The 13,040-nt window shown below is 45.6% G+C and overlaps 1 protein-coding gene across 4 annotated transcripts in view; it reads right to left on the reverse strand.

Moving 5' to 3' along the window:
* Window positions 1-13,040, reverse strand: part of LOC119211021 (anoctamin-4-like) — a 33,630-nt gene that overhangs the window by 12,209 nt on the left and 8,381 nt on the right. For 2 of the 4 annotated variants that reach the window (XM_037461607.2, XM_037461606.2), the window contains exons 4-14: window positions 5,848-6,048; window positions 4,523-4,674; window positions 4,215-4,364; window positions 3,140-3,240; window positions 2,734-2,778; window positions 2,527-2,658; window positions 2,186-2,292; window positions 1,584-1,639; window positions 1,268-1,389; window positions 951-1,085; window positions 422-518 (exon numbers count right to left, since the gene is read on the reverse strand). In XM_037461607.2, the coding sequence (XP_037317504.2) occupies window positions 422-518; window positions 951-1,085; window positions 1,268-1,389; window positions 1,584-1,639; window positions 2,186-2,292; window positions 2,527-2,658; window positions 2,734-2,778; window positions 3,140-3,240; window positions 4,215-4,364; window positions 4,523-4,674; window positions 5,848-6,048 (1,298 nt within the window). Of the gene's footprint in view, window positions 1-421; window positions 519-950; window positions 1,086-1,267; window positions 1,390-1,583; window positions 1,640-2,185; window positions 2,293-2,526; window positions 2,659-2,733; window positions 2,779-3,139; window positions 3,241-4,214; window positions 4,365-4,522; window positions 4,675-5,847; window positions 6,049-7,240; window positions 7,282-7,459; window positions 7,676-13,040 lie in introns of those variants that run through there. The other 2 variants (XM_037461609.2, XM_037461608.2) reach the window with 2 other exon arrangements.

Below are 13,040 nucleotides of genomic sequence, written 5' to 3' on the forward strand. Positions count from 1 at the left end.
TGGGGCCCCGAGCCAGCTCGGCGGCCCAAGCATTTGCTTGTTTTGCTCGCCTTGTTGCGATGGCCGGTGCGTGTGTCGTAAATTTCTTCCCGGTACTGGCCAGTACCGGCTTACTTTCACCACTGACAGTAGCCCAGAACAGACAATTCAAACCATGGCTCAACAGCAGGCTTTTCACTTTTATGTTTTCTTACTTTGTTACCTGCGTCACCCTAATGCCCCTCATACATACACACTGCTCCTTTTAACTTTCATGCAGTTGTGGTGAAATCCCAGACCTTGCTGACTTTGAGCTTATTAGTTTAAAGTAGAAGTTTCATATTGATGCATTTAATTGGCTCAAAACAGATTTGGCACAAGTTAAGGAACAAAGTAAAACATCAGCTACGAGTGTTTTTTCCTGTTGCTGTGGTGACAGTACCTTGGCGTAGATGCAGCTGTCTGATAGTCTCAGGTAGGGGCAGTACTGGTCACAGATTGGGCACATGATGATGTCAGTAGCCTGGCAGATTTCTTTACTGGAAAATGACATGTAGCCTTTTAAACTCTAGTTAAGTTGGTATCACAATTACCCGCAGCATTTGCGGACACAGTAAAACCCCCAAAGTGATGCAACAGTTGATGATTACGAATAAATACTTCACACTGCACATATTTTCAAAGAGACGTCTGAGAACATGTGCATTTACATCTTAATCATTTACTTTTAATAAAAAATCCTGAATACGTTTAATTTCCTTTTTGGTTTAGCAGGCGTTTAATACAATAAGTAAGAAGGGACAAGAAGGGACAATTTTGGTAACATCTAATGGTTTTTGTATGAAGTAAAGATACCTGACTTAATAAATATCACATCTGCAGCATTAACCAAAGCTTGTTTTTCCATAGAAACTCTTTAAATTATTATATTCTTATACTTGATCTTACCAGAAAAGAGTTGTTGTGTTTACCTGACCTGACAGTGCTCCAAAGTAAGGAAACCATACAAGAATACCAGGAGGCCGACCAGAGCTGCTGGAAACAGCATTCCTGTGTACCAGCCGAGCCAGGCGAAGTACAAACCAATCTTCTCCCCAAAATACTTCCTGAACAGTGGAGTATAAGAGGAATGAGTTCCAGGGTGTTTTTCATAATAATAAAAATAATTAATATAAAGATGCTGAACGTGGTAAAAAAACAAAAACATATTGAACCTTTAAGAAATGTTGGGAGATTACTTGTGATGTTTTGGTTATTGACAGGGACTTTTGAACCCCTTCCACGTTACCTAATGAGGTCCAGCGGTTGGTACTTGTACCAAACTCCCCACCAGGCCCAACATTCGTACAGCAGGTGCCTGTGGTTCTCTGCTCCGTGCGTCCTGATGGAGTTTTTGCTGTGGTAGCTCCCCTGTTAAAGTGGAGACACACACACACACACACACACACACACACACACACACACACACAGATGTGTGATGTGCTAGATGCATTCCCCTGATATTGGTACATGGAATCTAGGGCCACATACAAGATCAGACATAAGTAATGACATAGTGATAAAAGTGACAAAATGCATGATTTTATGGAGGTCTGCCAAATTACCTCGTGAAGAGGGAAAGCTGCCTCATATGAACTATTGCTCAAAAGACGATTAAGCCCTGGAAGCAAAAACAGAAGAGCGAAAGAAGAGAAACAAGAGTATGATTTGTACGTTACTTTTCATTTTAAATTGAGCAGTAAAGATTGTAAAACTTGTGCATAAAACTGCCATACATGTTTTCTTTGTAAACTACACAGAATATAACTCAGTCACAGTAACATTGACTTGTCTCTAAAGTGAGGTATTGGAGATAAATGAATGAAACCATGTAAATTCAACAAATCAACAAACCCCTCTTGGGTTTCTTAGGGGTTCCTTTGAACAAATTTAATATTTTTAGTCGCACCTTGAAGTTACAGCCTGTTCATGGATTGTTAGTGAGCCCTTTATTGAACCAAAAGATGAAAAGAAAAATTCTTAACCAAATTTGCAGAATCTAGAAATGATGGGGGAAATAGAAATAGAATGCAATGCAATACAAATTTAAACAAGAGTTGGTCAGTATTTCGTTTGATTTTTAAAACTTTTGTTGATCAAAATCACCATTTTCCTGGCAATTAAAAAAAGTTGCAGGATTTTTCATTGTGCCCAAAGGAAAACTCACCCATCTTATTTTTACCTTCTTCATATTTGACCCGCTGGAGGATGTGGTGGATGATGCGACTTCTGGTGGCATTGCTGAAAAAAGAGTCTTTGTTGTGGATGATGAAACTGCAGAGAAATGCAGCAGTTATTAAAAATCTGTCTGCTGTGTATGATACATCTAGTTTTAGTGTACAACGTCAACTAGTATGCCAACGGCAACAGAGAAAACCTTTAGTGGCAAAAGTGTAAAAGGAAAGTGTGAAAATAAAAGGAAGTACCGGCCACCACAGTTTGAAGTTCAAGTAATTTCTCTCGGAAGATTTTGTAAAGACGTGTTCCGTTAAAAAAAGGAAAACTCACTGGTGTATCCTTGATCGACTGAAAGGGGCCGTAAAGCTCTCGTTCTCCTCCAGGTCGGGCAGAGCGTCGTTGTCAAATTTCATGGGCTTGCGGGGCAGCCAGCCGCGAACCTTGTTGATGCGCTTCTCCATCCTGCGAGACAAGCTGTCTGTTAGAGTCATGCTGCCGTCAGCCGATCTCATGCTGCCTCCTTCACCGAACACTCACCTGCTCATGAACTTGTGCCGTCGGTGCATGAAAAAGATTTTCCTCCTGCAATATGCAGGACGTTGGAAACAGTTATCGCCGGAAAAAGTGCCACATTTTTAGTGATGAGTATAATAATAATATATACAAAAATAATACTATACAAATATTACAGTATAGACATTAAAGTTAGTCAGTGGAGTTAATGTTAGGGCTATGGAGCAATGTTTTCATGAACATGCCCATGTGTGACGAAACATACATATCTGCTGCTGGTCGACAGCTGGACCAATAACAACCAAAGAAGCCCAGTAATGCACCAACAAAGGCAAGTGTGAATATAACTTTTATGTGTTTACAAGAAAATTTTGCAGTGTACCTTTCACTTTTTTTGTTCTTCCATTAAAAGGGAGGTTAATTGTCTCACCTGAAGGGCATGCGAATGTTCATGAGCTCTGCATCGCGACAAAGGACATCCCATGGTGCATTGAGCTTCAGAAAAATCACATCACTGTTTGTCAAGGAGGCCTGAGGATAAACCAAACTCAAGTAAAGCGAGTTGAAATAGATATTTAAAGACTACAAAATATCATCTCTGTACATTAATCCTTACTGGAATATTACAATAAGACATGAGCTGGCTATTGAGGGAGATAAGAACCGCTGTTTCACCCAACGCGTTCTAGATAATTATGACCTTGATGCTACTGCGTCGGCAGATACTGCAGAAGTAGGTACACACACACACACACACACACACACACACACACAGCCACGTGTTCCACTCGTTCAGATTCAAGCCTCGAGGACAAAATTGTCATCAGCACATTTGTATCGGCTCTGCTAATGGCAGCTTGCCAACAAGTGCCGTGGCAGCACTTTCTTGTCAGATGTTGTATGACCAAGCACAAAGGCTCGACGCATCTTAAAAGTCGGGCCATTGAGGTGACATGCTTTATAGGTTGAGCATTAAATTGCATCTTCACACAAATTGATATTGATGCTGCTCATGTTGCCCTGAGTTAATCACAGCAAATCCAATCATCCGTCCAACGTAAATCTACAACGCTCTGTGTTTCATTAGGGTATTTTTGCTTGGCAACTTGGCCTGAATGGAGAAAATAAAAGGTTTAGTGAGCAGCAAAAGCAGATTTTCATTAACACTAAGACGGAGGGCCAATGTGATTTAGAAAGATCACTCCTTAGGCAGGCCCCCCCTTATTATATATTCTCCCCTGCTGATGTGCCCCAACAGATACATACACTTAAATTGATCATTTTTATCTGATTTTTATCTGGTTCAGATATGTATGCTCTCATAAAGTACACGCCACTGTAACTTTGTCGAGCGGCCCGATAATATTTTAAATTTCAAAGTGCCAACAATCAATCATGAACAAAAGATGAGGCAATCATGTGTGTGTGCGTGTGAGAGACATAAGGAGGCAGCTCAACTCGTGTCAACATGATAAAAGAAGCAGCAAGTGATAATGTTCCTTTACCTCCTTTTCCATCTGTAGGCCCTCAGCACGGATGTTCCTCTCAAATATTTCCCTCTTTTCTGACTGCGAGTTGGACTTCCTGTAAACCAGGATGTAGTCAATGCGACACCGTCCATCGCTGAAGCAGAGGCCGCTGAACTTACTCCTCACCTAACAGACGAACAAATCAAACAAGTATCAATTAACTACCAAGCCATTGAGACGAAATGTCTACTTCCTTGTTTTATATTCCTTTTAATTCATCATCCATTATGGATGGAAAGGAGCGATGTCTTCATGAAGACAAGAGATCTAGTTTCACCACTGACCTCCCGGACGCAACATTCCGGCTTTGTGTTGTCGTCGAGGATGCTGCTGTTGGTTCCTTGGTTTTGTAATGTGGAGTCGTCATCATCTCGAGACGGGCTGCTGACGCCCTCTGACCTTTCTCTGTCTAGCAGCACTTTGACATCCTTTACAACTGGACAATAGACGAGCAGAGTGTAAATAATAATGCTGCAGGGTTGCTCAACTGCTGGGTGGATATTTAAATAACTAACAGACAGGGAGCAACATTAAAAACTGGAGTGATGTTTCTGGTCACTGGTCAAATGTTCACCTTCCCTTCAACCCTATATTGGACTCAAACAATTTCAGAGGAAAACATATTTTGGCTGCTTGCTGCTTCACTTTGTTCACCTGCTTTACGAACTGGCTGAACAACAAAGTAGTCAAGATGCAGGAAGTAAAAACAAACAAAAGAGCTGCAACGCTTTCTCCCTCTGTCTCATTGAGCTGAGGCAGGTTGGGTGGATGAGTCTATAAGAGACAGTTAGTTAAGAAGCTTCGTCATTTTGTCAGTGTCAATTTTTCCAACACATCTCCTCTCTTACTTAAATTGGTTTGTCTTTTAAAATACATTTCCAATGTAGATGTACTTCGTTTTTAGTTTTACTTGGTTAGGTTTCTGTAACTTATGACCTAGAAAAGACCATGGATTGGATTTCAATACCTAATATTTGATGAGCCGGGAGTGAGAATAAAATCAGGTTTCTGAGCATGCTCTCTGTTAGGGATTTAAGTAGAAGTGCACACCTAGCGGTGGGATGTATATTACATGTAGTGTTGTTTAGTGTAGAATTGTAGTTTGTGTGATGCTAATATAATTACCTTTGTGTGTACCTTTGTATATGAAGTGAATGGATTATAGTCAATAACAATTCATAGTCATGTAAATCATATAAATACTCTACATATTAATATACTGTCACGATGTAGTGTTAAAACCTGGGGACGGAAGCTAATTGCCGTTCTTTATGGATTTCTCCCAGCTTTCTCCCCAAAGAGGTTTTATTGGGGAGTTTTTTCTCCTATCAGGTATTAGATGAGGAACTGGATGCAAGACAGACGAGTGAGGCAAATATCTTGAGTATTGCACCACATGAACTGTGTTATATTTACTCTTTGAGGCATTTAGCCAAATGTTTCTACATATAATGCATTGTAATGTGATTCATCATAGTGTGATCTCCCTCGATGGGCCTTCAAACCTTAACATCACTTCATTACAGGAATACATTGGTCCTCCAAAACCCAAAACACGTATACGACATAGTTGCATTTGAACACATCGGGGTATTGGTTCTGGTCTCACCGAGGGGAGGCACATCGTCTTGAGTGCTGGAGTCCTCGGCTTTGAAGGAGCACTCCTCCATGATGCCTGCCTCCCCACAGGAGGGGAAAGGGAGAGGTCTGTCCGCTGCCTGGTAGTGTGAAGTGGGGGGCTGCTGCAGGACTTTGCGGCGGTGGGGGCTCCTCTGATGAGACTCAGACCCTTGTAGAGAAAAACTCACACCTGCAAAATATATTTTTTTTCATTACATTTTATTTTGAAGTTTTACTAACTGGAAACTCTCTGGTACTCTCTCGTACGAAACATTTCTCGCTCTTAGAGTTAAGAACGATTAAGTAAAAGAGCTCACAGTGAGTTGTTAATGCAACAGATATGTCCTGGTCAATACATTGTCTAAGTACAATGTGGTTTAGCAGTAGAAATATTTTTTTTGAGTTCTTGCTGTTGTCGTCGAGGCAACAGAAAAGTTGCGGGAATGCCCACAAAGATAGAAAAATAAAATGTCTCTCTGTTTTCCTTGATGACACACTCAAGCTAATTAAACCCAATTGTCAAGTAGACTGTGTCCTTTGGGGGAATTATTCAAAGCTTAGCAAAACAGCTTAAATCATCAATCTTGATATGTCTATGTCTTACTCTCCTTTCTCTTGAGAGTAGGAAGAGAGTTGGGTGGCTGTCTTGGAGAACTGTGTGCTGAATTTTCACTTGTGAAACGGCATTGACTCCGCTACATTTTTCCGCTGAGCAGTAATGAACCGGGGACAGAGATGAAGGTTGGAGACTCGTCTATATGCATAACTACAACTACATCAAATCATATTCTCCAACACTGTTGTTGGTAAAAAAAATACATTCAATCAAGTCATTGAATTGAATTGTCAGAAGTGTAGAACCCAGTATTTTGACTTGAACCATTCTTTCACTTCTTGCTCACACTGAGGAGAGAATAAAAGATTACAGGACGAAGACAACAAATGTGAGGTGGGGAGCTTGGGGGCGTTCCAGAAGGGATCAAGTGTCAGCTCCTCTGAGGACGTATCCTTCGTTCCACCTGGATGCCTTCGGGTGGACAAAAGGATGTGTGCATGATCTCCCTGACGGCAATCACTGGATATTTTAAGTTGCGGCACAAACACACACACACATACACACATCTAACTGAGCCACGACCAATTGCTGTGTCTTCCAACTAATGCCAAATGAATGAAAAACACATTGGCAATTAAAAGAAAGGGGACAGCTGGAGAAAAATTGAGTGTGTGAGTAGGTGAAGGTCAAATGCTTGAATGTGCGCAAAGGAGATGAAGTAGCGTCAAGGTAACTGAACGGCACATGAAAAGGGCACTGGAGCAAAAAAAACATCCATTCTGGTGAACAAGTTGCCTTTGCTTCAAGACAGCTTGACGACACTCACCATGTGAAGGTGTAGAGAGGTAGACAGGCGGATCAGCCCTCCTGGGGGAAGAGAGGGAGAGGATAGGGAGAGGAGGGGGGAGGGGGTGGCCTTCTCACCACAGCCGCAGCAGACGCAAAAGCAGCCAGAGGATTTTATCCACACACACACACACAGGCATGCACATGCATACACAACGGTCACCCCACCTTCCCTCCCATCCCCAACCACGCAAATTACCTCACTGAGGAAAACAAACATCATGTTCCATAGGGAGGAAACCAGCATTCCCACTTCTTACTCCTCACTCCTCATCCGTCGATCCGACATCCCTACACATACACACACACACACATACACCCCCATACGGACGTTTTGTCACGATGCAGATGCTAACTCCAGAAGCTCTTCTCTGGAGAGAAAGAAAACCCACAACCATGAGCAGGATGTTTACAGAGAGACAGAGTGAGAGAGAGAGAGAGAGAGAGAGAGGTGCGTGCTGTTCGTCATTCTTCCCAGGCAGCCAATCAAAGGTTACCCTGCTCTGTCAGCGTCCAATTAGAAAAAAAGTGTCTGTCAGTGGTATTTGACAGATACTCAAGGGAACACACACAATTAAGTCTAAGATAGCTTGAAATTCGATTAAGTCTCTCTCTAAAACACAGTTTTTAGTTATTGATCCTCCTTTGGTAATGCAAGACATTCCCAAATAAATCACAATGTAAGTGACAAGCCAAAAAGATAATGCATTCCTTGGTAATATCGTAGCATCGGGGTGTAGTGGCTCACTCAGCACACAGACGAATAGGTGATGGGGCAGGGATCCTTTTATTTGTTAACACGGCAACAGCTGGGAACACCCCCACGCTTTGGGTACACGATTATGTCACACACAACAACAACCCAGAACTTCCCCTGCTACCTTCACTAGCCCCCAAAAATACGGAAACACCCACCTCCCAAGATCTCCCCCAATCACTGGCCAGAGTGAGAGGAATGATGTGAAAATGTACGGGACACACACTCCTTCCCTTCACTATCCCCCCCTTACAAAGGTCCTTGCCCCCAAGGAACAGTTGAACGATTGAAACATTTTACATGAAATTTCTTCACAATGACAGAAACAAAACAGATTTTGATTACAGTTGAATACCGCCTCGGGGTCTGCCTGTGGGTGTCATGAGGTCTACGCGGGCTGGAGAAACATGCGCTATAGCAATTGGTGTCGCACCCTCTGTACGGGGTGAGCAGGTTTCTATGTAGTACCACTCTCCTGCACTGTGGCGGTAGCTGAACAAGGTACACGTCCTCACCCACCCTCTCCAACACTGCAGGGATGCGCCACTGACTGTCAAGCTTCGGGCACCGGCCCTTCTTACGCTAGGGAGTTGTAGACCTAGACCAGCTCTGGAGGACAGTAATGCTTTCCTCTTTCCCTCATGTCGTAGATGCATTTTTGTCTCACATCAGCACTCTGTTGCTGCTTCAAGGCAAAAACATGGGCTGATTTGAGGCGGTCCTGCAGCCTCCCGGCATACTCAGGTCTGGGGGGGGGATTCTGGGGATTCAGGAGGGCGTCCAAAAAAGACATTTCTGCCGCAGTGTGGAGCTCTCTTCCCAGCATGAGCAGGGCAGGAGAAAATGAGGATGTCTCTTAATCTGCAAATTGACACGCCATGAGTACCAACGGAAAATGCCTGTTCCAGTCACGCTGGTACTGGGACTTGAAACACATGGTGGCAAACACCCCCGACTCAAAGTTCCTCCCCTGGTTGCTGTGTATGGTCTCCGGCATGCCGAAACGGCTGAATATGCCACCCACCACGGCCTCTGCGTCTTGGTCTGGTATAGCGTACGTTTTGACCATTTTGTGAGTAAGCACATACCGGTTTCCTCCGTCTGAGCGCGGCAGCGGTCCAACCACATCCACAGCCACCCTCTCTATTGGGGCCCCCATGGGGAGCTGGTGCAGCGAAGCGTGGGAGCGACCTGGGGGCTCTTACATGCCGCACAGGGGTCACAGTGGCGAAAAAAGTCCTCCCAGTCCCTTCTGCAGTAGAAGCCTTGGTGAAGACGCCGCAGTGTATTGGAAACCCCAAAATGTCTGGACTCTGCAACTCCATACATGGCTTCCAGCACCAAAACCCGCAAGTCCTTGGGGACCACCATCTGCCACCTTTCCTCCCCTGTTGTTAGCTCCTTCCACGTCCGCTAAAGCTCGCCCTGTCTCAGGCGCAGAGACTCAAGTGCAGAGACTGTGGCTTGTCCTGGCTCTCTGCACCACGTTGAAGTCGAAATCCTTGAGCTCATCCAACCACCTGCCGGCTCATTGAATGACATGAGCCACTGCAGGGCAGAGTGTTCCGTCCTCACTGTGAAGATCAGGCTACATAGGTAGAATTTGAAATACCTGATTGAAAGCACCACTGCCAAGAGCTCCCTGTGGGTTACGCAGTATCTCCGCTCAGCCTTGTTGAACGCCCGGCTGAAGTACGCCACCACCCGGTCCCCTTCGGGGCTCGCCTGAGACAAAGCTCCCCCAATGCCTGATCCGCTAGTATCCATGTCCAGCGTGAAGGGCAAGCTGGGGTCAGCTGGGGCAAGAACCGGAGCCTCTACCAGGGAGCACAACAAGTTGTTGAACGCTGTTTGGCATTGCTCTGTCCAGGAAAAATCTCTGTCCTTCTGCAGCAGCTGAAACAGGGGTGCAGCAGTGCCAGAAAACGCTTGTACAAACCTCCTGTAGTACGAGGTCAGGCCAAGAAAACTCTTCATCTGTTTCTGGCCGGTGGGGGTGGGCCAATCTGTGACCCCCTGCACCTTTTCTTGCATGGTGCCAATGCCTTCGCCACCTAACTGGTGCCCACCTCCCTCTGCATGAAGTGGCACTTCAGGCTGGCCGCTCTTATTCCTTCCACCACCAACCGCAGTGACGCCCGAGCTTGCTCGAATTATCTACCATGAACCAGGATGTCGTCCAGGTATACCAGGCACTGCTGACAGGGGACTCCCGCCTGTACTTTGTCCATCAATCTTACGAAGGTGGCAAGGGCATTACAAATTCCAAAACTGAGCACATTGAACTGCCACAGCCCCTGTCCGGTGCAGAAAGCAGTCTTGGGATGGGCCTTTGGAGCGAGCGGCCCTTGATAATATCCACTGTGGAGGTCCAAGGAAGAGAACCAAGAAGAACACAAGACCAAGTCTAGGGACTCATCAATGCGGGGCAGCGGATATGAAATCTTCCTGGTCACCCCATTCACCAGCCTGTAATCCACACAGCCGCGTATCTTCTTCGGGACCATGACAACTGCTGCTGCCAGGGGACTGTCGAGCGGATCAATAACACACGCCTCCAGCATGCTGGTGACCGCGTCATCACAAGGCTAGCGGAAGGCGACGTGGACGGAGCTTGATAGGACGCGTGTCCCCTGTGTCAATCTCATGCTGCACTAGGTGAGTTTGCCCCACTTCTTCCTCGCTCTTTGCGAAACTGCCTTGGAAGTCCAGAAGAATCTGCCACAGCTGCTCCTGCTGCCGGGACTGTAGACCGCCGCAGTTCTTACTCCACACCTCCCTTATGGCTGCCGGCGCCCCCCTCTCCTATGCATAGCTCCTGGTGGGGTCGACCGGGTAAAAGGCCCTGGATGGCTCGCGGGGTCAGGCGGGGGGGGGGAAAGAACCGTCTCTACCATACTCGCTGCTGGTGCTGGTGGTCTTGGGGAAGGCAGCGACGGGTTGAGGGTGGAGTTCAACGGGACAGCAGGCCTTCCTTGGAGACTAACCTTGCCTTGTTGAAAGTCTAGATGGCAGCCCATGGCCCTTAAAAAGTCCAAACCGAGAATACATGGGTCCTGTACCGCAGCTATCTACACCAGGTGGCACACCGTCACCCCCCCCCCCCCCCCCCACTGATACAGACAGCAGACCTCTGCCGTTCATGAGTGCCAGCTCTCCGGTTACAGTGCTTAGTTGCACTGTGGTGGGGTCAAGCCGAGTCCAGTCCATGATCATATCTGGTCTCACCAAAGCTACCGTTGACCATGTGTCCACTAGTGCCAAACAGGGCACTCCTTCCACAGTAACCGGGACATAGCATGAGCCGCCATTCCCAATGCACCCCACTGCAACGACAGGCTCCCTGCCAGACTCTCAAACGAGCCCTGGCATCCCTTGTAGCTCCGCCAAAACATCTGGCCATTTCTTTTGACCACCCACCAGTTCCCTTTTCCTCAGCTTCTCCCTTCTCTTCCTTTACCGTAACATTGACGCTAGTCCTTTAGTCTCAATCCATGCCCACAGCAGGTTAACCGCTAGCTCTCCACCGGGTTCAGCGATCTTGTCCGTTCAAGTCACTTCTGATACCAATGTAGCGTCAGGGTGTAGTGGCTCACTCAGCACACAGACGAATAGGGGATGGGGCAGGGATCCTTTTATTTGTTAACACGACAACAGCTGGGCACACCCCCAAACTTTCGGTACACGGTTCCGTTACACTCCACAACAACCTGAAACTCTCACTGCTACCTTCACTAGCCACCCAAAAACACAGAAACACCCGCCTCCCAAGAAGTCCCCCAATCACTCGCCAGAGTGAGGGGAATCACATGATACTTGTCAAAAATGTGTTCGTCAGGTTGTCACGTGTCTGTCTTGTGAGTTCCTGTTTTATTTTGAAAATGAACCTTCCTCTTGTGTCAGGCAACTTGCCCCTTCCTCCTGTGTCGGTCTGATTGTCTTTCCTGCCCCTGATTGTTTCCACCTGTGCCCCTACCATCGTATTTATCAATTACCCTTGCCCTGCCATGATTCTTCTGCACCTTGTTTAGGCTCGCCTTCCGTTCAACTCCTCGTTCTAAGCCAGTGTTTAGGTTATAGATTTGTTCTTGTTTTTAGATTTAGTATAGGTTTTTGTTAATAAACTTTTTTTGGAACCTCGTCATGTGAGTCGTGCGTTTGGGTTCTGGACCATTGTCCGGTCGTGACAATACCGTTACGGGACACACACTCCTGAACAGGGTCACTACACTATGTAGCTTCAGCATGCCCGCAAATAAAATTCCCTGTGACTTGATGGCACTTTTCTTTTCTTCTTAGCACTCAAAGTGCTTTAACACTGCATGTCATAATTTATCCATTCATACACTGAGGACCGGGGCTACAGGGTTTAGGACAAGCAGAGCTTAGGATCAAACCACCGATCCTCTGAAAGACAACCTTGCTCCGCCACTCAGTCCAGAGTCAATCCATATGCCTTTTGTTGGGGTGGTGTCTCAAATACAAATCTGCCCCCTTCAATGTGGCTCACAACTTTAACAAAACAGAGAACTCTGCACTAATATCTCTTCAACTTGGAAATATTGATCTTATCTTAGCCTTGGCTAAATGTAAAAATAAACCTTTTGCAATACAGCTCATTTTCTCCAATAATCCAAATCTTTGGAAAATTGAGCCCAAAAATACATCTTCCCGGCAGCCAAAGCCGAACAGCAGAAACAGCTAGCTATCATTTGTAAATTTGTCAACAGGGGGGATGAACCTGGTTTGCTACATTTGTTCCTGGAGATGCCTGATGCAAGCTATTGCTAAAATACAGACATGATCTGGGCCATAGATTAGATTCAATCACATTACATTTTGTACAGCCCAAAATCACAAATTTGCCTCTGAGGGCTTCGCGTTCTGTACACATCCAATATAACTTATCCTGAAACCCTCAAATCAGCAGGAGGAAAAAAAAATCAGGAAAAACTCCCCAAAAAATGAAAAACCCTTTGAAGGGGAAAAAAAGAGAAGCAACCTAATGACAGAGGGATCCTAG

This window comes from Pungitius pungitius, chromosome 2, assembly GCF_949316345.1.
Source record: "Pungitius pungitius chromosome 2, fPunPun2.1, whole genome shotgun sequence".
In the NCBI taxonomy this organism is placed as follows: Eukaryota; Metazoa; Chordata; class Actinopteri; order Perciformes; family Gasterosteidae; genus Pungitius; species Pungitius pungitius.